Source organism: Monodon monoceros, unplaced genomic scaffold, assembly GCF_005190385.1.
Source record: "Monodon monoceros isolate NGI ecotype Baffin Bay Population unplaced genomic scaffold, NGI_Narwhal_1 Super_Scaffold_9, whole genome shotgun sequence".
In the NCBI taxonomy this organism is placed as follows: Eukaryota; Metazoa; Chordata; class Mammalia; order Artiodactyla; family Monodontidae; genus Monodon; species Monodon monoceros.
This window is the reverse complement of record NW_021703786.1, coordinates 18,189,247-18,212,492: the sequence shown is the minus strand read 5'-3', so window position 1 is coordinate 18,212,492 and position 23,246 is coordinate 18,189,247. Positions and strand designations below refer to the sequence as shown.

General features: G+C 51.4%; 1 protein-coding gene across 1 annotated transcript; it reads left to right on the top strand.

The window, feature by feature from the left end:
* The first annotated feature begins 342 nt into the window (after positions 1–342).
* CAVIN1 (caveolae associated protein 1) lies at positions 343–13,679 on the top strand. The gene is made up of 2 exons (XM_029212594.1): positions 343–1,246; positions 11,224–13,679. The coding sequence occupies exons 1-2, from the start codon at positions 776–778 to the stop codon at positions 11,923–11,925; spliced, it is 1,173 nt and encodes a 390-aa protein (XP_029068427.1). The 5' UTR covers positions 343–775; the 3' UTR covers positions 11,926–13,679.
* Positions 13,680–23,246: the final 9,567 nt, after the last annotated feature.

Here is a 23,246-nt window from a genome sequence, read left to right as displayed (position 1 = left end):
TAGAATAATTCTAAGAGGAGCCTAGAGGAGCTTGGTTACGCTTACCACCGCTGTGACTCTAACTTAAGTTCTCCCTTCCCTTCCGCAAACGACCCCCAACCTTTTAGAACAGTGGTGGGTAACTTCGTGGGGTGGGTAGCTAGAGGCCCCTTTGAAAAGACTGTGGAAGCCATGGATCCTTTCCCTCTCAAAAACTGGACACAGGCAAATACTACAATATTTTGCACGTAACTTCAGGATATCCTGTCCCACCTGACGACCTAATCTAGAACTTAAAAAGGGGGAGGTGGGTTAGCCGGTGAGCGAAAAGAGCGAGAGGGAAAAGTAGAGCAACACTCTAGGACCTGTTTTCCTACCGCAGCTCACATTCCTCCGCCCCAGTCCCGCTCCCGCCGCCTCCGCTACCAGCGGAGGCCCTAGTCTCCCGCTCCAACTATTCCAACCATCCTGGGAAGGGTGGGGCGCTCGGCTCTTGGGTCCCCCTGGGTCGCCCCCCCTTCCCTAGCATCGGTCTCCCCTTCTGCCCCGGTCCCTCCCTTTCTGGGGCCGAGCCAGCCAATGGGGGACGAGACTCCGGGATTTGGCCTGGGAGCCGGGCAACTCACCGATCCCCGCCCCACAGTTCTGGCCGCCATCCCGGTGCGCACGGACGTGGCTCGAATTTCCTCCGCTATCCGCTCTCTCTCGCTCTGCCCCCTCCCGCTCTTCCTCTTCTCCGGGTCTCCCGCTTCAGCTCCAGCTCCACCCGGCCGGCCCCGCACGGCTCCGGGCAGCCATGGAGGACACCCAGCTCCACATCATCGAGCAGCCGCTTCCCGGGTACCCCGACGCCGGGGACCAGGGATCCTCCACCATGGGGGCTCCGGCGGCGGAGGAGCCGTCGGGGGCCGGCTCTGAGGAGCTGATCAAATCCGACCAGGTGAACGGCGTGATGGTACTGAGCCTTCTGGACAAAATCATTGGCGCCGTCGACCAGATCCAGCTGACCCAAGCCCAGCTGGAGGAGCGGCAGGCAGAGATGGAGGGCGCCGTGCAGAGCATACAGGGGGAGTTAAGCAAGCTGGGCAAGGCACACGCTACCACCAGCAACACCGTAAGCAAGTTGCTAGAGAAGGTGCGCAAGGTCAGCGTCAACGTGAAGACCGTGCGCGGCAGCCTGGAACGCCAGGCCGGCCAGATCAAGAAGCTGGAGGTCAACGAGGCCGAGCTGCTGCGGCGCCGCAACTTTAAAGTCATGATCTACCAGGTGAGCTGGCGGGCGGACCCCGCCCAGAGGCCCGCCGTCCCCCGCCCGGGGCTTGGGGTGGGGGGGACCTACCCGAGGCGCGGCTCTCCCGCCAGCCTGGCCCGGCTCGGGGGACCCGCCCTCCTTCCAGCGAGCGTTCCTGGGGTGGAGTGGGATGGGCGGCGGGCTCCTGGAGCGCACAGAGGGGCGCGCTCTGCATCCTGCGCTCCCTCACCCAGCCCCTGCCTCTGGTGTCAAACGCGTAGCGGAACCGAGTTAGGGGGCTGGACTCGGGGACACTGCCCCTCGCAGATCGCTCCCGACATGGCTCTGTCAAAAGTCTTCCTACTTGGAGGAAGTTTTGGGGAGAGCCGCGGTGCCTGGCGGCCGTTGGGGCCCCCTGTAAACGGACACTGGCGGCGCGGCCCGTGTTTGGGGCCTCCGGCGCTGCCCGCCCGATATAGCGGGTGATTCAGGGCTCAGGCACGCACCGCGGGGGCTGCGCCAGGCGAGGGACGCGACTGCCAGCACGCCCCCGCGGACCCCGCATCAGCCTAGGCCGCCCACGCCGCCCCCTCGCTGCGATCTGCTCCCGCCTCGCGGCACTTTCGGCCCTTGTGGACACCCTAGCCCGCGGCGTGCATGTACGCTCAGTCTGTTGCAAGCAGCCGGCGGGAGGGTGGCCCGCGGCCTGAGGAGTGCTAGAGGGTCTGGTGGAGGGGAGGGGACAGCTCCCCACACCCGGGGCCCCGCGATCTGGGCGCGGTGAGTCACCCCGCATGCCTGCGGGGGCGGCAGAGGAGCTGGAGGACAGGCGGCGGGAGGGGGCGCGCCCCAGGCTCCGCCCAGACAGCTTGTTGCTTCCTTTACACCTCTCCCCATTCCTCCCGCCTGGATGAAAATGGAGTTTTGGTATCCTAACCCCATGTAAACCTGGGAATCTCAGCATTGCTGGTCCTCTCCACTCTGCCTCTCCAATCCCATTAGGGGTGGGTCTGAGCCGAGCGCTCCGTGATCTTTGATGGCGTGGGAAATGTGCCCAGCCTTGCCTCCTCTCTGCTCCCCGCGGGCCTGGTTGATGTTCCCACCCAAGGAGGTGAGATCGTGGGGGTGGAAGGGTTAGTCTATGTCCCCTCTTCCCCTTCCTGCCCCTACCGAAGGGAATGGAAAGAAAAGAAGGCCACATTTCCCACATCCCCCCAGGGAGAGGACTTCTGTCAGGAAGCTGTGGTTTCACTGACTGCCCAGAGGCCCTGGTACACTGGGTTCTGAGTGACCATCAGGGATGTGGTGAGGTCCTTGGCTTGGTCAGTGTGGTGGAGCTAAGAGAAATGCAGACTGGGACAAGTTTGGGGGCAGTAGACATACGTGAGCTGACACTTATCTGAGGAGGTGGTGGTGGGACAGAGGCTGAAGTGGCGCTCCCCCAACCCACCAGCGCCCAGGGACTCCTCCTGAGAGGTACTTGGCCTTTAAGCGGTTTGCTTCCCCCTTATAGCACTATCTGATAGAAAATATTTGCCCAGAATTGTTTCTACTTAATTTAACTGCTCCGAGGAAGTAGGATGGTGTGTGTGTGTGTGTGTGTGTGTGTGTGTGTGTGTGTGTGTGGTGTGACTTTTAAAGAGAACTGCCTAGTGCTGGGGTACATCAAAGCAAGGAGAACAGGGCAGGGGTGTGGGGCAGCAAGCCAGCTCTGTCTTTTCTCCAGAGCCTGGTGTGGTAGAGAGGAGCCATGTAGGGCTTGGATGGGTGACCCTTCTCACTTGAAATGTCCCAGACCGCAGAACCTGGGAAAATTCTCAGCCTGGAGGTAAACCTCCTTACGTCAAAGATGGAGATTCTGAGAGGACAGGTATGGAGAGAGACTTCTGTGCAGAGGCCAATGGCGTGTCTCTGTTACTGCCTCTGGGCAGTTGGCACGGATTGTGTGTCTGTATATTGTGTATCTGCCGTGGGGAGGGGGTCTAATCACAGGGTGGCTTTGACTGCATCAAGGCCAGTGGGGGACAGAGAGTTGAGGGAGAAGGAATAGCTCAAGCTGGGGACCCTGAGCCCCCAAACCACAGGAGAAATAACTAATACCTAAAGTGGTCCCGACCCACAGAGGAGCTCAGAGGTAAGGAAAAGATTCCAGCAACAGGGAATCTTCCCTGAGTTGCAGAGCAGATGTTCCAGGTTGGGGGCGAGGGGGTGGGGTACTCAGCTTCTGGAGGAAGTTGGAGGCTGCTCCTCCCTGAGATCTGCAGGCCTGGGAAGAGAATGAGGTAAAAATAGCTCTGAGCCTTGGCAGACCTAATAGGGAAGATTGGGGGCAGCAACATTTACGATAAACTCAGGCTGAGGGGGTAGGATGTTTGGGTGGCCAGGCAGAGATTTGGAAAAAGGCCTCCTGGGATGACGTGAGTTTTCCAGCGTGGGAGCAGGGGAAGTGGTACGGTATTCCCCACTGCAGACGTGGGAGGTGGTGATGTGGCAAGGGGGGTTGAGGTGGAGGGAGCATGAAAGGGTGGGAAGGCCTCAGCTGTGGGATCAAGCCATCTGGCCTCCCACACCTTCTTCCTGGGGGATAAAGGAGGGAATCCCTTGTGTGACCCCACCCAGATTCAGGGAACTGCTAGACATAATGATTTCACGGGTTATGTTTGCATCTGACACCTCCCTACACAGACACAGACACACACAGACACACACGAAATTCAGCCCTTCCCATCACAGGGTATCAGGGCCCTCACCTTGAACCCACTTCTGAGTCATTACTGTCCTTCTTTGGCATTTCCCTTCCTGTCTCCCAAACAAAAACTAGCAGTTGGCATCCCATCCCGTCAGGTGACACCTCATTAGGCAACAGCTAGTGAACGAGAGAAGTGAATTCTACTAGTAGCTAGGGGTAGTGGACTGAGAACCGCTGGGAAGATCAGGCCGACTGTGGGCACCATGCAATAGGAGGAGCTGTGGTCATTAAGAAGCCAATTCTCCCAGACGACGGCTAATTTGGATATTGTTAGAGTTCTTCTAGAATCCAGAAAGGGAGGCTAAACATTTTCTGAAGTAGTTTTGATGAGGCAGTTTTGATGAGGCATGGGTCCTACCCGTGGACCCATCAGACCTGCTCCAAGTGCTTGAGGACAGGACCAGGAAGCATTTAAGGGCTTAGGTGGCTCATGGGCATTAAAGGGGAGGATACCAGGACTGGAATGAGGGCCTGCTGGCTTCTCCTCCTCAAATCCTAACCCAACCTATAGCTCCTTCCTGGACTCAAAGCAAATCAGGGCTATCTGGTTCCAGAAGAACCCCACACTTTTGTCCAAAATTCTTCCCAACTTGGGGCTCTGGTCCCTCTCACCCCCTACCCCGGTGGCCTAGTGGAGAGAGTGTTTACCATACCCTTCCTCCAAAGAGCTAGCTTTGGGTTGTTTTTCCTGGTCACTGGATCCAAAGCAGGGAGCATGGGAGCATATTCTTAGACGTATTCCTAAGACCAAAGGAAATCATATTCTTCCCTCTGATTTTTTTTGTTTTGTTTTTGCGGTACGCGGGCCTCTTGCTGTTGTGGCCTCTCCCATTGCGGAGCACAGGCTCCGGCCGCGCAGGCTTAGCGGCCATGGCTCACGGGCCCAGCCGCTCCGCAGCATGTGGGATCCTCCCGGACCGGGGCACGAACCTGTGTCCCCTGCATCGGCAGGCGGACTCTCAACCACTGCGCCACCAGGGAAGCCCTGATTTTTATTTTTTTTAAAGCAAATAAAGTCTGACTATCGTAAAGGTCAAAATCAAAAAGGGAGGAGATGGCACAGAGTGCGCAACTGATAGGGAAAGGGAATATTGTTGCTAGGCAACCAACTGCAGAGATGAGTGGTGGTTTGTTCTATTATTTTGAACCATACCATGGTGAATATTTCATCATTCTGTCACTGTAGACTTTTTGAGCTGGAAGATGCCTTGGAGATAATCAACTTCAGCTCTTTTATTCTGTAGTGGAGGAAGCTGAGGCCCAGAGAGGGGAAGTCACTTGCCTACTGTCATTCAAGTGATTGGGGGTCAAAGCTGGGGCAAGAGCCCAGGTGTACCCCTTCTTCTGCTACACTTTCTGCTCCCGGCCTCCCCCTTCTGTTCCCGGGCTGTGCAGAAGAAATCAGGGAGGAGGCTAGCCCTAAGCTAGTTCTGGCTCCTTCATTCTCTGAGGGAGATAGTTGCACAGTCCTGGCACTGGGGCTGCCGTGTGTGTGTGCGTGCGCATGTGCGCGCACGCGCAGTGTGAGCTGAGTGGCTAAGGTTGGTGGTCATTCTGCTCAGCCTCATAGTGCTGAAGCAGAGGCAATGTGTGGTCACCAATGGCAGTGGAGGAGAGGGGTGCTGGGTATAAGGAGTGGAGCTCCCTGGCCAGCAGGGGTGTCCCCTGGCTAAGAGAGGACCACATTGGCTCCTTTCTCCTCAGCCTCCCTGCCACTCACCCCTTCTCCCTGTATCCTACGGGGAAGGTGGGCACCTGCTTCTTTGGGTATTTGTGGCTGCACGCCTTACTCAACACTGTTGTCGCTGGAGTCTGGTAGTGCCCCTAAATATCCCTCTCCCCTGACTTCTGATTGTCCAAAGCAAGAGTGGCAGCTCAGCCACTCAGGAGGGAGAGTTGGGAGCTGCTGCTGGGTGCCTCAGGACATAGGCCCACTGGTTGTAAAAACAGCTTGGTTTTGGGGGGTTTTTTTTGGCCGTACCGCGCAGCATGCAGGATCTTAATTCCCCAACCAGGGATCGAAACCATGCCCCCTGCAATGGAAGTGCAGAGCCCTAATCACTGGACCGCCAGGGAATTCCCCAATAGCTTTGTTTTTGATCCTGATTTCTCTGTGCATCTGGGTGTCTGATGGCCTATAAGTGGGTGGGGGGATGGGTGGCAAGGGAGGCAGGAGGTGGGGATGTGGCCAAAGGGAAATAGCCAGGATGTCCCTCTTCCATGCCTCTCCCTCTCCTTATCCGAGGCGGCACCGGTGCCCACCCTGCCCTGGGGAATAACTGGGATCAGCAGCATCTGACTCAAGACAGTGAAGTTGTTTGCCTTCTCTTTTACTCCTTGGAGACTCCCCAGTTGGAGTCTAACAAGTGGCCTCTTAGAAAACTCCTTCCCCGCCCCCAGCAGCTTCTTTCCCCCATCACTGCAACCTCCAACAGCATCATCCCACGACCACAGCAGGGTCGGGGTAGAAGGTAGGAGGCCAAGGATGGGACTGGGGAGGAGGTGGTTCTGATTAAACTGTGGTTATTAATTCATGAGCCTGGGTTTGTCCCTCCCCTTTCGGCCCTGGGGCCCTCTTGTTGAAGCATTCAAACTGTGGTGTCTTTCCATCCTAATCCTTGTGTGCTCCCCTCCCCTCTACTCACCAGCCCCAACTCTGCATGCCAACCAAGGCTTCCTTCCCCCAACTCCGTCCACACCCATCCCAAGCGCCACTTAAACCCCTTTTCCTCATCTTAGCCCAAGAAGAAGCTGAATGTACCCTCAGACCTGGCCACATCCAAGATCGTGCCTTTTGACCTTCTGCCTGAGACTGAGCCTTTTGACCTGAAGCCTGAGACAGTGCCTGAGCTCCCACCCTTTGACCAGACACCTAGGACCCTGCCCTATTACCCAGAGCCTGGGCCTCTGCCCACCCCAGAGGAGCCAACAGCCGGTGGGGGTACTTAGGGTCTCCTGGGTCACATGGGGCCGTGGGCATGGGGTGTCACACACCCAGTCCACCCCCAGCTCACTGCTTAGCAGTGGCCAGTCCAGGGTGGCTGGTCTCTTCCAAGCCACTGCCCCTTGTGACTGGGTGATGGGTATTGTGATAACACTCTCTCATTATGGGGAGTTCAGGCAATGGGGTGGGAGGTGATGGGAAGGGCCATCCCCTAAGTCTTGGTTTCTGTCTTAACAGTAGATGCTCCAGACACCACACCTGAGCTGCACCCACGGCTGCCTGCATGAGATAGCCTGCAACTGCCCACACTTCTGATTCCCCCTCCCCTCCCCTCCCCCTCTGCCTCCTCCTCAGGGACAGACCAGTTTGGCTCAAAGCCTCTTCGGAGAGGGCCCTCATGAAGCCCAGGCCTGGGGTCTGTTCTGTGCCCTCTCTACCCGCTCTCTACAGTTCGGGAAAACACTGACACTTACTTTTTTCCAGTTTTTTTTAGAAAGTGTTTTGCAAAGAGATCCCTTATGTTTGCCAGATCCTGCCTTGGGTGGGGCACCCAAAAGCTGCCAACTCAGGAGGCCAGAAGGGGGTACATTTTCATTGGCTCTGGCCTCCCTATGGCACAGTGTTTCTCAACCTTTTTGTTTGTTTGTTTAATATCATTCTCCTAAGGAGTCCTTTTAGACATTTTTTCCCCTAATTGTCCTCTCCCCCATGAAATTTTTTTATTTGAATTTTATTTTACTTTATTTATTTTATACAACAGGTTCTCATTACTTATCTATTTCCCATGAAATTTTAACACTACAGATATACTATATATCAGGACTCTTTGGAGCCCCACAAACTATTGCAATATCTAAGATTTGTGCCCTCCCCCGCAAGAACCAATTTCCACCCACTTGGGGGCAACATGCCCCCTGTTGAGAATCATGCTATAGCAGAAAAGAAGGACCCTTCTACCTTTAGTGTCTTTCACCCCCTTGTCCTGGCAACCTAAAGTGGAGGTCCTGAGTTTTTAAGACTGCCCTCTCTTTCACCTCTCCCCATCTGCACCCTCCTCTAACATGGTCTCTGAGCAGATCCAGATCCTGGGTCTCTGAATGACCTCTGCAATGTCTTCTCTGGCCATTCACAGGCAGTGGTTGGGTACAGAACTAAGTCAAGAGAGGCTCTACCCAGAGCCGTATGACACCTGTCCCTTCTCCCTGACAAATGTGAAGTGCCTGGCCAAGGACCAGGCAAATAGTAGGTGCTCAATTAAATTATAATAATATAAAAATCTTCCCAAGTCAGAGAATCTTAAGTTCATATAGCGGGGTTAGGGAGTGGAGAGGAAGGGGCTGGAAGCCATCCTGGGGCTCCTCTAAAATTCATCCTGGACTGGCGCTTTCCTGGGTTGGGGAGCTGTGTGTGCTTGGTGGGGGGCAGGGGAAGCTGTGCATGCTTTTGTTCAGACCTGGTCATTAAAGGTAACTCTGGAAACCAAGCCTGTTGGGACTGGTGGTTTTGTTTAATAAAAATGTAGAAACAGAACAAACAGAGCTCTCTCTCCTTGCCACCCTGAGGCCCCTCCTTTAGCTTAGGAGCTCTGCCAGGGAAGTAGGGGTGGCACAGGGGTGCCCAGCCTCTGTGCCCAGGGTTGGGGGAGGTGTTTTGGGATTGTGTTGCTGGTTGTTGTAGCAACAGGCCAACTGGGTGGGCCCAAGACAGCACTCCAAAGCTGTGAGTCATAGGGAAAACCTGGCTTGGAAACGGGGAGAAAAGACAAAATCCATTAATGGAGGCAAAAAGCTAAAGTCATGGTGGTATATCCTCTCCAGCGCCAATCCACTGGCTATTATCCGGGACTTAGGTCAAACAGTTTCTTCCCCTATCCCCTGAACTTCCACCAAGAAGGCAGCTCCTCTGGTGTAAGCCATCACTCTGGAGGAAGCCTACAATGAATGGCTTCCAAGTACCTTTCTGGACTGGGAGGAGACAACCCCAGATCCAGGAATAAACCTCCCCTCACTGAGATTGCTCCCTGATGTTGTATTTGAGACCTTTCATCAGGCACTAGGAAGACACGATTGGTTACAAGAATTCTGGAACTCTCTCCCCAGCCTTGTTCACGTTCAAACTCAGCTGGCAAAGACCTTTATCCAGGAAGCCAGAGGCCAGGAAAACCAGCCAGCTCAGCCTTTATGGGTTGGAGTGGAGCAGAGGGGAGAATCAGGGGTGCTGGTGTGGGGCAGGGAGACAATGAGGATCTGTTTTCCAGCAGCAGGGACTGTTTCCTGACTACTTCCCACCCATCAAGCTTAATCCTTCCCTTAATTCATCCACATAGTCTGAGCTTAGTGAAAGGAGGCATTCTCCTTCAAACGTCGGGGAGCGTGGTTGGGTTTTTAGACTAGGAGGCTGTGAAGGAGAGATCAGAGCTGACATTTTTTGATACTAGGGCTGCCGGTAAATTCTGGGTGGAGATGGATGAAGAAGTAGCCGGGAGTTTAGATGATAGAGAGTCCTAACATGGTGTGTAAGAGAGAGCGCTCGGGTAGCAGGCAGGGAGAAGTGATTGCAAAAGGGAGACCCAAAGGGTACAACTGGGAATCAGAGGGACTGCTAAGAGAGATTGGGACCCTCCTACACTCAGAGCAAGGAAAACACCCCTTCAATGCCTCCATGAGTGATAAGAAACAGAGGATGGACGGACTGCCACAGGATGCCCATGATAGTACCCAGTCAGCTGTGGCAGGTGGAGACTACAAGTCCCAGCATGCCCTGAGCCCTGGTCACCTTGCCTGCTGGGAGATGTAGTTGAGTAACGAGAGGTTGAGGTGGCTTGGTGCCCAGCAGAGCCGGTGCCCAGTTTGGGAGAAGAGGTGGAGCCAGCATTCCCTCTTTGTCCCTGCTAATAATATTGACAGGGAGGGAAGGAAGTTGGGAGGAGGTGTTCCTAGTTTTCAATGTAAACCAGGAAACTCTGTGGGGATGTGGATGGGAGGGAAGAGGAAAGAGGTTGGGGGCTGGGGAAGGAATTTCTGTAGCAGGTGGTACAGAGATACCAAGCAGTAAATGTATACGTGTATGTGCGTGTGTGTGTGTGTGTGTGTGTTCATGGGACGGGTCAGCTCGTGTTGCCCCATTTTTCTCAGATGGGGTTTTCTTACAATTGTGCGAAACAATCTTTAGAAAACCCTTTAGAAAAAGTACTGCCTATCATTCCTTTGTAGGAAGTCCCTAAAGAGAGTCTGGGCCAAAGAGGAGAGCCTGTTTACATTCTGGGTTATGTCCCCTTTTCCTGTCTGTGCTCAATCTCCCCTACCTTCTGGTTAGAGGTGATCCTGAGATTCTGAAATGTTGGTCCAGAGTCAGGATCTTGGAAAATCTTCCCGGAATGGAAAACAGTGCTGGTGCTAGGTGTTCCCAGGGGAAGAGGGAAGAACTGGCTCTGAGCTCCAGGATCTCTTGTCCTCCTACTCCTGGTCCCTTGAGCTCCTGTTAGGGGGGAAAGAGCAAGAATGGAAAAGCAATCTCTCCCTTCCATTCCAAGGCAGGGACGTCAGAACCAGAAGAAACGTCCAGGTTGGGAAGAAAACATGTCCTTGGCTCCCAGCCAGCTTCCTCCTCTTTCCTCAATTTCTACATGAGGGTGGAGAATGTCCACTGGTGGAGCCAAACAGTATGAGGCGGGGGAGGGAGATAGGGCCACAGCTCTGCTTCCCTAATACTGGTTCTTCTGAAATGATACGAAGTCTGGGAAACGCACTCCCTTTATGGTAAACTTGCCTTCAAGTTACCCTACTTGGGGGCCGCCTGAGATTGACTGTGAGGTCGTCCCCCTACCTGCACCCCTCAACCTAAACCGACTCTGCCCTTTGGTTTTGGGCCTGGCTTGGGCAGTGTGGGGCTCAGTGCACCAGAGGGCGCTCTGCCCATTTCCAAAGTTAAGTTGTGGTCCCTGGGACGCAAAGGGTAAGGACTGGTTTAAAATGGGTAGTCGCAGGGCTCAAGGAGACGGTTGGAGGGCCGCAGAGATACTTAACTGAAGTGCGAAAACATAGGCCAGACTCCGATGCGAAGCTCGGTTCCCTCCTCGCCCTGTCTGTATAGTTACTATTCATTCAATACATATTTCTTGAGCGCCCACGAAGTGCCAGCTCTGTGCCAGGCGCTGGGGATACAACGGCGAGCAAGTCCAGGCCGATTTCACGGGTACCACGCACTCCGCAGGATCACGGGTGCCACCGCCCAGCCCCGGGTTCGCCCGGCGTCCCCCCCAAGTCCCAGCCCAGTTCTCCGGCTCTGCCCCCTCATCTGTTCGCTCTGATCTCCCTTTAGGATGAAGTGAAACTGCCGGCCAAAGTGAGCATCGGCAAGTCGCTGAAAGAGTCAGAGGCGCTGCCCGAGAAGGAAGGCGACGAGCTGGCCGAGGGCGAGCGGCCCGAGGACGACGCGGCGGTGCTCGAGCTGTCGTCGGACGAGGCGGTGGAGGTGGAGGAGGTCATCGAGGAGTCGCGCGCCGAGCGCATCAAGCGCAGCGGCCTGCGGCGCGTGGACGACTTCAAGAAGGCCTTCTCCAAGGAGAAGATGGAGAAGACCAAGGTGCGCACCCGCGAGAACCTGGAGAGGACCCGCCTCAAGACCAAGGAGAACCTGGAGAAGACGCGGCACACTCTGGAGAAGCGCATGAACAAGCTGGGCACGCGCCTCGTCCCCGCCGAACGGCGGGAGAAGCTTAAGACCTCGCGAGACAAGCTGCGGAAGTCCTTCACGCCCGATCACGTGGTCTACGCGCGCTCCAAGACGGCGGTCTACAGGGTGCCGCCATTTACCTTCCATGTCAAGAAGATCCGCGAGGGCGAGGTAGAGGTGCTGAAGGCCACCGAGATGGTGGAGGTAGGCGCCGACGAAGAGGAGGGCGGCGCGGAGCGCGGCGAGGCGGCCGACCTGCTGCGCGGGAGCAGCCCCGACGTGCACACGCTGCTGGAGATCACCGAGGAGTCGGACGCCGTGCTGGTGGACAAGAGCGACAGCGACTGAGCGGGGCGCGGGGCTGTGCCCGGGAGGCCGCGCCGCCCCGCCTCTCCCCGCCCCCGCCCCGATTCCTTTCTCTCTCCGAACTTTCTCTTTCGCATTCTCTCTCTGCCCCAAACGGGCTGGGATATTTCTAAATTGAGAACACCTCCCCTCAAGTAGCACCCCTCCGAGTCTTACGGCTGTTAAGACGGGAGGGGGAGGCAGCCTGCCCCATGGACAGCCCCAGTTTAGGCATATGCTGGGTGGAAATGCAGAGGGCGGTGATGCACGTCCTGGGGATCTAAGTCGGGGATTCTAGAGGAACTTGCTGTCGTTTCCATGATTGGGCCCCCCTTGGGCAAGCTGCCTTCCCCGCACTTCTCCGTAACACTCACACCCAGCTGCTGTCATTCCTGCTCACTGAGCTCTTCTTTCTCATCCTGATCCCTGGCGGCTTCAAAGCCAAAATTACCGTGAAAGGGAAGAGTGAATCTTGAAGAGGCCCCTTGCTCACATGGGAGACCCCATACTGGAAGGATGTGAAAGCAGCTTTGGGGAGCATCTGGGGCAGTGTCGGGGGAGAGAGGGCAGAGTGAGCCGTGACCTTGGATGAGGGTCTAGCACAGGCTGTATCTGCAAAAGGTGCCAATAAGGAAGGATGGAGCCAGGCAGAGCCCTTGGGGAGCGGGGGCGGGGGGCACTTACTGTTTACGCATCTGCACCCAGGAGCACATGGCTATGGCTTTGAAAGAGAACAGGAAATAGTAGAAGGTGGAAATGGGTGAAAAGAGAATGTCCATTAGCAGCGTGAGAAACACAACACAAGAATCCCATCTTACTGGGGTTCTCCGAGGACAGCAGGACCGTTTTCAGGATAAGAAGGGAGGGCAATGTGAGAAATCCGCGATCCAAAGAAGAGAGAGGTAAGCCCCACCCCATGCCTCCACTGGGCATGATGCTCCAGGGACAGCCCATTTCTCAAAGCCCAGAAAATTAGGGTCCCAGAAGAGGGCAGCACCAGGCTGCAGAGAGCTGGTAGTTAGGAGGGAGACGGACGGGGAAAAGAACTAGGTGCTAAAGGCCAGGCCACCAAGCTGAGAGCTGGAGGGGAGGGGAGGAGAGTATAGAATTCCTGTGTGTAGAGCAGCCCAGACTTGGCCCACTCCTGGCAGTTTCTTAAGATCCTTCCCTAGAGCTAGTTATAATAAAGCTGCAGAACTTGCCAAGACTTCCTTGGCCTTGTGGGTTCCTCTCCTGACTCTTTGGGTTGAGAGGGGTGATGCTTCCAGTCCAAAAGCCTGATTTCTGATCAGGTTCTCCTCAGGACACTTTAGTCCCCCTGTTCCTCCCCAGTAACGGTGGCTTGTCAGAAGCAAGGACAGACCCCCCCTCACCCCCAAGTCACAGCCGGAAGAGGAGGGCTGAAGGCTCCCTCTTTCGCCCCCTACCTCCTGTGCTTTATCTTCTCTGCTCTGCATTATAGAATTGCAGCGAATTGTTTTTAAGGGGTGGAGGGAGGGAGCCTGGGGACACATCTTTTTTACAATACAAAGCTTTGCGCTTTTTTTTTTTCCTGTTGGTTCCCTTCTTTCTTCTGGATGGTTGGAGACACATTGGCTGAGGGAGGATGGGGATTGTGGGACGAGGTCCCTTGGTGCTGATGGGCTGAAGGGGCCTGAGTTGTGGGCAGATACCGTTTCCTGTGGGCTCTGGGGAGCCTCTCGTGTTGCTGTGTCCTGGTGAGCAGCCCGACCAATAAACCTGCTTTTCTAAAAGGATCTGTGTTGGATTGTATTCTCCGAAGGCAGTCACATAGGATGCGTTCCAGGAGGACAGGAGGGAACCAGGGAGGGAAAGAGTGAGAGAGAGGACCTTGGGTTTAAACGGGCCTCACTTACCTGGGTGGGGAGTGGGGGTGGGGTATTGTTATCATTCCCATTTAGAAATGGAAAAACACACACACACACAGTGACTGGTCTAAGGCCACGCAGCTGGTAAGTTGTGAAGCTGGGATTCTAAGTCAGGCAGCCTGGCTCTAGTCTGTTTAACTGTGTAATCTTGTACTGTCTAGATCTGCTTCTCGCTGTCAGAGCTTTAGTCCTCCAGACCCACCCAGTTAACTCTACTCAGCCTGAGCTTCCCCCAGATTCACGCTGCCAAATCAGACCTAGAGGAGGCAGTCTAGGGGAGAGGAAGAGTCAGAGGCCCTGACTCAGAGGCCTGAATGTCATAGAGAAGGGATTCCAGTGCATGGTATAGATGCCAGTCATAACCACACAGCATATTTAATTCTCCCCACAGCCCTGGAATGGGCACCACATTTTTTTTTTTTTAAGATTTATTTTATTATTTATTTATTTATTTTTGGCTGTGTTGGGTCTTAGTTGCGGCACACAGGATCTTTGTCGAGGCATGCAGGATCTTTTTCGTTGTGGCGCACGGGCTCGTTGTTGTGGTGCGTGGGCTTCTCTCTAGTTGTGGCGTGCGGGTTTTTTGTCTTCTCTAGTTGTAGCGTGTAGGCTCCAGGGCGCGTGGGCTCAGTAGTTGTGGCGTGCGGGCTTAGTTGCCCTGCGATATGTGGGATCTTAATTCCCTGAGCAGCGATCAAAGCTGCGTCGCCTGCATTGTAAGGCGGATTCTTTACCACTGGACCACCCGAGAAGTCCCTGGGCACCTCTTTCATTGTCTGTACGGCCTGTCTTCCCCATGAGCAGCCTGCCCTACCTGCCCGCAAGTTATGGATTTCCTAGAGCAATGGACACAACTCATCATGTGGGTTCTGCCAGCATCAGAATCACCTGGGGGAGTGGTGTCCCTAATAAAAACAATGTCATTTCTGGGGCTGTATCCCCGCCTCCTGCTGCTACCTCAAACAAGCTGAGTCCTTCCTCAGGGGCCATACGTTTCCTTTGGACTCCCCTGCCTCCGCCCCCAGCAACAAGCACAGCAGTCTCGAGTTCTAAATCCCCCAGAAAGAGTCGGCTTTCCTCCAAAAAACATGACCACTAACACAACATCGTAAAGCAGCTATACTCTGATAAAAATTAATTTAAAAAAAGAAATGAAATTATACTATACTATACTCTGATAAAAATTAATTAAAGAAATGAAAATTGAGGCCGAAAATTCAGAGCCTGGGAGCCAGGAAAGCCAGGAGAAACCCACTAAGGATCCTCCTTCCTCTGGGATGTAGAGGTGCAGCTGTGAGAAGTAGGGAATGACGTCAGCACCCCAGCAGCGGAGAGATAAGCCTGAGGGAAACGAGGAAGGGCCCTGGGATAGCAAGCCGTTGTTTACTTCTATTAACCACAGCAACAAGGCTCCTGGCCCCTCCCGCTTTGTTTCTACAAGCTACCCCCCTCACTGGTCCACCACACTTTCAATACCAGCCAAGTTACTTTGCTGTAACTTCCCTACGCAGTTCTATGTCACAGCGTGGGGCCGCAGCCCCAGACACTCTCCCCACATCAGAAATTATTCCTTTTCTTCTCTTGCGACTGAAGGGAGTTAGGAGGCTTTAAAGAAATAGCTGCCCACCGATGAACGTTACAAGGTCGCACTCCCACGAAGCATCTTTTTTACCAACCGGTCATGAACTTGCCCATCCATCATTAACACTATTTCCATGGGTTAGAATCAGACAATAAACTAGTGGTATTTTCTCTCAAAGGATCCCATCAAATGTTACCTGTGTTGACCAAAAAAAAAAAAAAAAGAAAAAAGCACAACCTAAAAGTTGAGTTGTGTTTTATTCGGCAGACATACTGAGGGCTTCAAGCCTGGGACACAGCATCTCAGATAACACTGAGAGACTGTTCCGAAGAGGCGAGAGGGAGAGCCAAGACATATAGGAGTTTTGCAAAAAGGCCAGGTAGTTGGAACATCAAAAGATTATTATTAATTAAAGAAATCCAGGCATCTCAAGTTAATGAAATTAGAGCTGTTTTGCCTATGGGAAGATGCAAAATCTGGGCTCATTAAAATCATTCCTTTGATATGCACCTCAGCTATTGGGGTCAGTATCCTGTGTTTTCTCATCCTGAGTCTCCTCAGGGTGCACCATTGGGGGTGGCTGCAGCAGTTGACTGCAGGATGGCGGGCGTTCTTTGTTTCTATCCTGAGTTCCCTCAGGGCTCACTGTTGGAGCAGTTGTAATATGGTGGTTTGATGGCTGCAACATCCTTTGTTTACTGATAATGGCAGGCAGCGTTCTTAGGTCACACCTGGGATCTAAGGAAGTTCCTCTGCAGCCTCAGATTGAGTTATCAGGTCTCTAAATGGTGCCTCCAAAGTCCTTATCCCTAAGAGGTAACTTTCCATTGGGGTCAGGAGAAGACAGCTGCAGCCAATCTTGGACTGGTCCAGACCTCATTTGCTCTCACGTGGAGTATTTGAAATGACTTTAGATTCTCTTTCCAATCCATTCCCCACATTACTGCTAGTTAGAGATGGAGATAGAGGTAGATACAGATATAAATATAGACATAGATATTTATATAGATTTTTTAAAATGAAAACATACTTTACAGTTTAAATGTCCTCCTTTGACCAAAGGGTTAAACTCCTTGGCATGGCTCACAGGATCCCTTGAGAGTTTGGTCCCTGCCTTACTGTTTGTTCTTCAATATACTCTTTAGGAGTCTGCTGGTCAGAAACGGACCACAGGGACTTCCCTGGCCCTCCAGTGGTTAGGACTCCACACTTTCACTTCCAAGGGCCTAGGTTCAATCCCTGGTTGGGGAACTAAGATCCCATAAGCCGCGTGGCACAGGCAAAAAAAAAGAAAAAGAAAAGAAGGAAATGGACCACACACCGTGAGGCCCGTGGGCCTTGGCTCAGGTTGTTACCGCTCTCTGGAATGGCCTCCCTCTTTCCACGTCCCTGCGTAAACCAACATCTTCCCCAGCTCCACCCAAGCCAAACTGATCATTCCCTTCTCAGGGCTTCCATAGAACTCTATGTCAATAAACATTTGTTGAATGAATTATAAGACTTTATTGCAAGTGTCATAAACTCACCTCAAACTGGCTTCAGCAGAAGAAACAAAATGAAACAAAACAAACAGTACATATGGTCACCTTATTATTTTTTTTTTTTTGCGGTACGCGGGCCTCTCACTGTTGCGGCCTCTCCCGTTGTGGAGCACAGGCTCCGGACGCGCAGGTTCAGCGGCCATGGCTCACGGGCCCAGCCGCTCCGCGGCATGTGGGATCTTCCCGGACCGGGGCACAAACTCGTGTCCCCTGCATCGGCAGGCGGACTCTCAACCACTGCGCCACCAGGGAAGCCCTGGTCACCTTATTTTTGATAAAGGAGGCAAGAATATACAATGGAGAAAAGATAGCCTCTTCAATAAGTGGTGCTGGGAAAATTGGACAGCTACATGTAAGAGAATGAAATTAGAACACTCCCTAACACCGTACACAAAAATAAACTCAAAATGGATTAAAGACCTAAATGTAAGGCCAGACACTATAAAACTCTTAGAGGAAAACATAGGCAGAACACTCTATGACATAAATCACAGCAAGATCCTTTTTGACCCACCTCTTAGAGAAATGGAAATAAAAACAAAAATAAACAAATGGGACCTAATGAAACTTAAAAGCTTTTGCACAGCAAAGGAAAACATAAACAAGACAAAAATACAACCCTCAGAATGGGAGACAATATTTGCAAATGAAGCAACTGACAAAGGATTAATCTCCAAAATTTACATACAGCTCAATATCAAAAAAACAAACCCAATCCAAAAATGGGCAGAAGACCTAAATAGACATTTCTCCAAAGAAGACATACAGATTGCCAACAAACACATGAAAGGATGCTCAACATCACTAATCATTAGAGAAATGCAAATCAAAACTACAATGAGGTGTCACCTCACACCAGTCAGAATGGCCATCGTCAAAAAATTTACAAACAATGCTGGAGAGGGTGTGGAGAAAAGAGAACCCTCTTGCACCGTTGGTGGGAATGTAAATTGATACAGCCACTATGGAGAACAGTATGGAGGTTCAAAAAACTAAAAATAGAACTACCATATGACCCAGCAATCCCACTACTGGGCATGTACCCTGAGAAAACCATAATTCAAAAAGAGTCATGTACCACAATGCTCATTGCAGCTCTATTTACAATAGCCAGGACATGGAAGCAACCTAAGTGTCCATCGACAGATGAATAGATAAAGAATATGTGGCACATATATACAATGGAATATTACTCAGCCATAAAAAGAAACAAAATTGAGTTATTTGTAGTGAGGTGGATGGACGTAGAGTCTGTCATACAGAGTGAAGGAAGTCAGAAAGAGAAAAACAAATACCGCATGCTAACACATATATATGGAATCTAAAAAGAAAAAATCGTTCTGAAGAACCTAGGGGCAGGACAGGAATAAAGACGCAGATGTAGAGAATGGGCTTGAGGACACGGGGAGGGGGAAGGGTAAGCTGGGACGAAGTGAGAGAGTGGCATGGACATATATACACTACCAAATGTAAAATAGATAGCTAGTGGGAGATCAGCTCTGTGCTTTGTGACCACCTAGAGGGGTGGGATAGGGAGGGTGGGAGGGAGACGCAAGAGGGAGGGGATATGGGAATACATGTATATGTATAGCTGATTCACTTTGTTATGAAGCAGAAACTAACACATCATTGTAAAGCAATTGTACTCCAATAAAGATGTTAAAACAAAACAAACAAACATACAAACAAACCAAAGTGGAAAACAAACATAGAGGGAATTAATGTAATTGAAAAACTTCCCAGTGATAGGTCCAGGGGTGTCTGGTTGCAAGTTCTGATGTAATGTCATTAGGAATTTCTCTCTCTTCCTGCCTCCTCTTCTCTGCTGTGTTTGTTTCATTAACAGTCAGATTTTCCACATGTGTTGGCAAAGATGACCATCCATAGCTGCAGGCTTATGGCTGAACAGCTCAACAACCTCAGTTAAGAGGGTTTCTTTCCAAATCTTTCCAGAATCTCAGATATGGCCCTGATAGGTCACATATTCAAATCACTGTGCCTCATGACCAAATCTAGGTCATGGACCATTTCTAGAACCCACTTGCAAGGTGGAACCGAGAGTGGAGGAAGGCTCATTTCCCAAAGGAAAATTGGGTTGCTGTCAGAGGAAGGAGAGAGGCTAAGGGGCCAACAAAGCGACAGGTGTTCTTTCCCGATGATCTGTTTGTGATGTTGCGCTAGGAGCTGAGAGACTACAAAGACGACATATCTAGCTCTTGATCTGAAAGAGTTTGCAATTAGGGGGAGAGGCAGATATTCAAAATAACTCCAAGTGATGTGACTGTAAGAGAGGCAAAACAAAATGCAACATCAATACATCGAAGACAGATCCATATGGCCGCGTGGGGCATATGGGGAAGCTTAAGGAGAAAGGGGGCTTTTCAGTTACAATCCTTAACACAGGGTAGGATTTTAAATACTTGTTGCTGAAGGGCAGAGACCATATTTTACTTGATTTTTGTGTCACCAGAGCCTAACCGTGTCTCGTATACGATTGCACTGGTTAATGTTATTTGGTTGAAAGCATAAGAAAAGAACATTGGCCAAAAGAGCAAAAAGGAACTTATATGGGAAGCCCGCCAAGTTATCCCATGGACTCCAAGGCTGGGAAGAGTAGGAATCAGGGGATCTCCAGGGACTTCTGAGAGGGAGTTGATGGATGGCCCTCTTGAAAGTGCTGACATTAATGCAACTCAGCTCTAAGGGCTCCCAGGCTCTGTGTCTCTCAGTTTCAAATTCCAAATTCCTGGCATAGGGAATCTGATTAAACGAGTAAACATGTGTTCACCCCGGGTTTAATAATCTATGGCCAGGAGGACAGGACCATGGAATACAGACATGGCTGAAGGGACCCACTCCAGCATATGACTGGGGAGTGAAGGGGGCAATTCCCAGGAAAGGAGGACTTATTGTGAGCCAGGCAGGACCCAAGAAGTATCTATTGACATAGCAGATACTCAATACATGTTAATTAAATATAAGTAGTGATGTGGGACAGGGAAAGTCCTCCAAGCAAAGGGAACAGTGTGTGGAAAGGCAAAGAGGCAGGAACGCTGAAGGCATGATTGAGGAACAGTTAAGAGAATTATGGAATGTTAGACCAAAAAGAGTTTTGTTTTATTTTTAATTTATTTTTTGGCTGTGTGGCTTGTGGGATCTTAACTCCCTGACCAGGGATCGAACCCAGGCACTCGGCAGTGAAAGCACGGAGCCCTAACCATTGGACGGCCAGGGAATTCCCAAAAGGTCTTGTTTTATAGATAAGAAAACGTAGGAGTTGTTTTACAGAGGAAGTTGCTGTGGACCTGAGAAAGTAGTTTATCTGTACCTTATAAGACTCAGCATAAAAGAGTTATCAGAAGAGGGGTGGTCTTTGAAGTGCTAGGAATAAATGAGTTTGCCAAGGGAGAGAGGGAGTTAGGGAGAGAAGAGGATGGATTTTACTTTATTTATTTATCTTTGTTTTTAAAATTCTTTTGAGGATGGATTTTAGAATTAAAGCAGGAGCGCCCACCTTTAGAGGATGGAGGGGGCTGGGGGAACAGCAAAGTAGACTGTGGGATGGTTGGAGAGGGAGAAGGACATCTTACTGGGTGCAGGGCACTTTCATAAACATGATCTCACGTAATTCAGATGTGTATTGGATGTCCCTCTGCTTGGAAAACCCCTGCCCCCTCCCTCCAGGGCTTTGTCTCTGCTGGGTGACCAGGTCCCCTGCCCCTGTCCTTAGCTGCTTTGTAAAGGATGCCTGACTGGGCCAATGCCATCTTCTCTGCCAGCAATTTAGAATTTTGAGCCTACATTTACCAGGAAATTGGATATTTAATCTCAGTCAGACGAATCAAATGAAAAAGAATGCTTGAAGTGGTAGCATAAAAACACAAGTGATTAAAAACATTTGGAACCTTTGCTTACCCTTCAAAGGCATTTGTTGCCATAGTTAGAGACTGAACATTTCAGTAGGAGCCTCAAGTCAAGTCATGACAAGGGAAGGGCAGAGTTTAGTGGGACTTCCACTAACTCCTTCTGGTGAGGTTCCTGGAATTGTCCTTTATAAGGTGTGGTCGTTCAAGTCTTTATTGGAATTTGAGAGAGATCTCAGATTCTTTCCAATAAGTTTCTCCCACACTGCCCTTGTTTTTTTAGTGTTTTTTTTTTTTTTTTGCATAAGATAATCATAGCTAACACTGTATTGAACGCTTTGCAGGTTACCTCCTTTAATCTTCACGACAACCTGTGAGGTAGGTGCTCTCATAGTCTCTGTTCTGTCGATGAGGAAACTGAGGATCAGAGAGGTTAAGCAACTGGCCCAGGGTCACACTGTGTAGGTGGGCTGCCTGAGCAGTGGACACTGCCATGACCTGGCTCTTATTTGTCGTGTTGCACACTTAATTTGAGAGTAGCATCCGATCAAGAACGCTTTAATGCACACTTACCAAGGTCAGAATTAGGTTCTCGATTTGAAGATGAGGGTGTTGATTGCCCAGGGTTGCACTATTTATTCTGTGTCAGAGCCAGGATTCAAACTCTGTGTGTCTCGCTTCAGCTTCCATCAGCTTTCTAGTTAATGCAATTGCTTCTGTTAACCATTGTGATGGTTGAGGGAGGAAAGAATGCCTAGGAGGGAGGAAGGGGGATGATCGGCAGTACCAGATTCTACAGCAAAGTTAGATAAAGTGAATGACCGAGAAGAAGACATCAGCTTTGGTGAGGAGGAGGTCCCTAGTGGCCTTTAAGAGCCCTGTCCTATGGAGAGGAGAGGGCAAAAGCCACCTTGGTGCAGCAAGTGGGGGTGAGGACATGGGGGCCATGATGGGAAAGAAGGAGCATCTTCAGAGACAGAGAGAGGGAATAAATGGAAAAGGTCCGGAGGGCGAGGAGAACGGATAAAGCTCAGAGGGGGAGGGGTGGGACCAAGAGGACTTCCATTTAGTCCATGTGTTTATTGAGTACCTACTATGTGCCCTGAACTGGAGAAATAAGGGAGCAGTAAACAGTCAAGATCCATCTTCCTGGAACTGACAGTATAATGAGGAAGACAGATAAGAAACTGTTAACAGGGACTTCCCTGGTGGTGCAGTGGTTAAGATTCCATGCTCCCAATGCAGGCAGCCCAGGTTCAATCCCTGGTCCAGGAACTAGATCCCACATGCATGCTGCAACTAAGAGTTCACGAGCTGCAGCTAAGGAGCCAGTGAGCCACAACCAAGGAGCCTGCCTGCCACAACTAAGGAGCTGGCGAGCTGCAACTAAGGAGCCCGTGAGCTGCAAATAGGGAGCCTGTCTGCCACAACTAAGACCCAATGCAACCAAATAAATAAATAAATAATTTTAAAAAATGAAACTGTAAACAGATAAATAAAATGAGAATTATGATAAGAGTTCCACAAGAAACAGCACATAGAGATAGAGACTAAAGTTCCTAGGAGTAACCTTAGGTGGAGGTAGTTAGAAAAGGTCTCTCCGAGCAGGTGAGACCATAAGGGTGAGAAGGAACTAGCCATGCCAGAGCTAGAGAAGGAACAAGAAGGGCATGTGCAAAGGCCCTGAGATGGAAATGGACTGGCTGGAATTTAGTAAGCAGGAAGGAGTTTGGTGGGATAGGCGGGGCCTTGAAAGGGATGAGAAAGGAGAACTCCTTTTTCGTAAGCCCCATGGAAATGACATGGTAAGAATGATGTTTTAAGCAGCATAGGAAAAGCGCTTAGCCTTGAAAAATAGTGAGTAGGGAGGACTGTTCTTTAGACAAGAGAGAAGAGAGCTGCTTGCATGATGATGCCTGAGAAGCGTTTTTGCAGACAGAAAGTAGGAGCCCAAGGAATTCATGTTGCACAGACCTGCTCTTCCCTGTGATTTTAGTGAGGGTGAGTCGGGCAGCCCTGTGTGAGCCTTTCTATTGCTGAGTCCCATGGGTGTCTCATCACCCACACAAGTTGCCCATTGCCCCCTTTGCCACCCCTGAGAGTCTTCTCTAAACCTTCTCTTCCTTGCCGGGCCTTCTTCTTCTTTTTTGTTTTAATTTAATGTAATTTATGTATTTTTGGCTACACTGGGTCTTTGTTGCTGTGCACAGGCTTTCTCTAGTTGCAGCAAGTGGGGGCTACTCTTCGTTGCAGTGAGCGATCTTCTCATTGTGGTGGCTTCTCTTGTTGCGGAGCACAGGCTCTAGGCACGTGGGCTTCAGTAGTTGTGGCATGTGAGCTCAGTACCTGTGGCTTGCAGGCTCTAGAGTGCAGGCTCAGTAGTTGTGGCGCAGGGGCTTAGCTGCTCCATGGCATGTGGGATCTTCCCAGACCAGGGCTCGAACCTGTG

Coding starts and splice junctions, on each gene's coding strand:
- CAVIN1 (XM_029212594.1), top strand. CDS start 776: ATGGAGGACACCCAGCTCCACATCATCGAGCAGCCGCTTCCCGGGTAC. Junction 1,247..11,223: donor TTAAAGTCATGATCTACCAG/GTGAGCTGGCGG, acceptor ATCTCCCTTTAG/GATGAAGTGAAACTGCCGGC.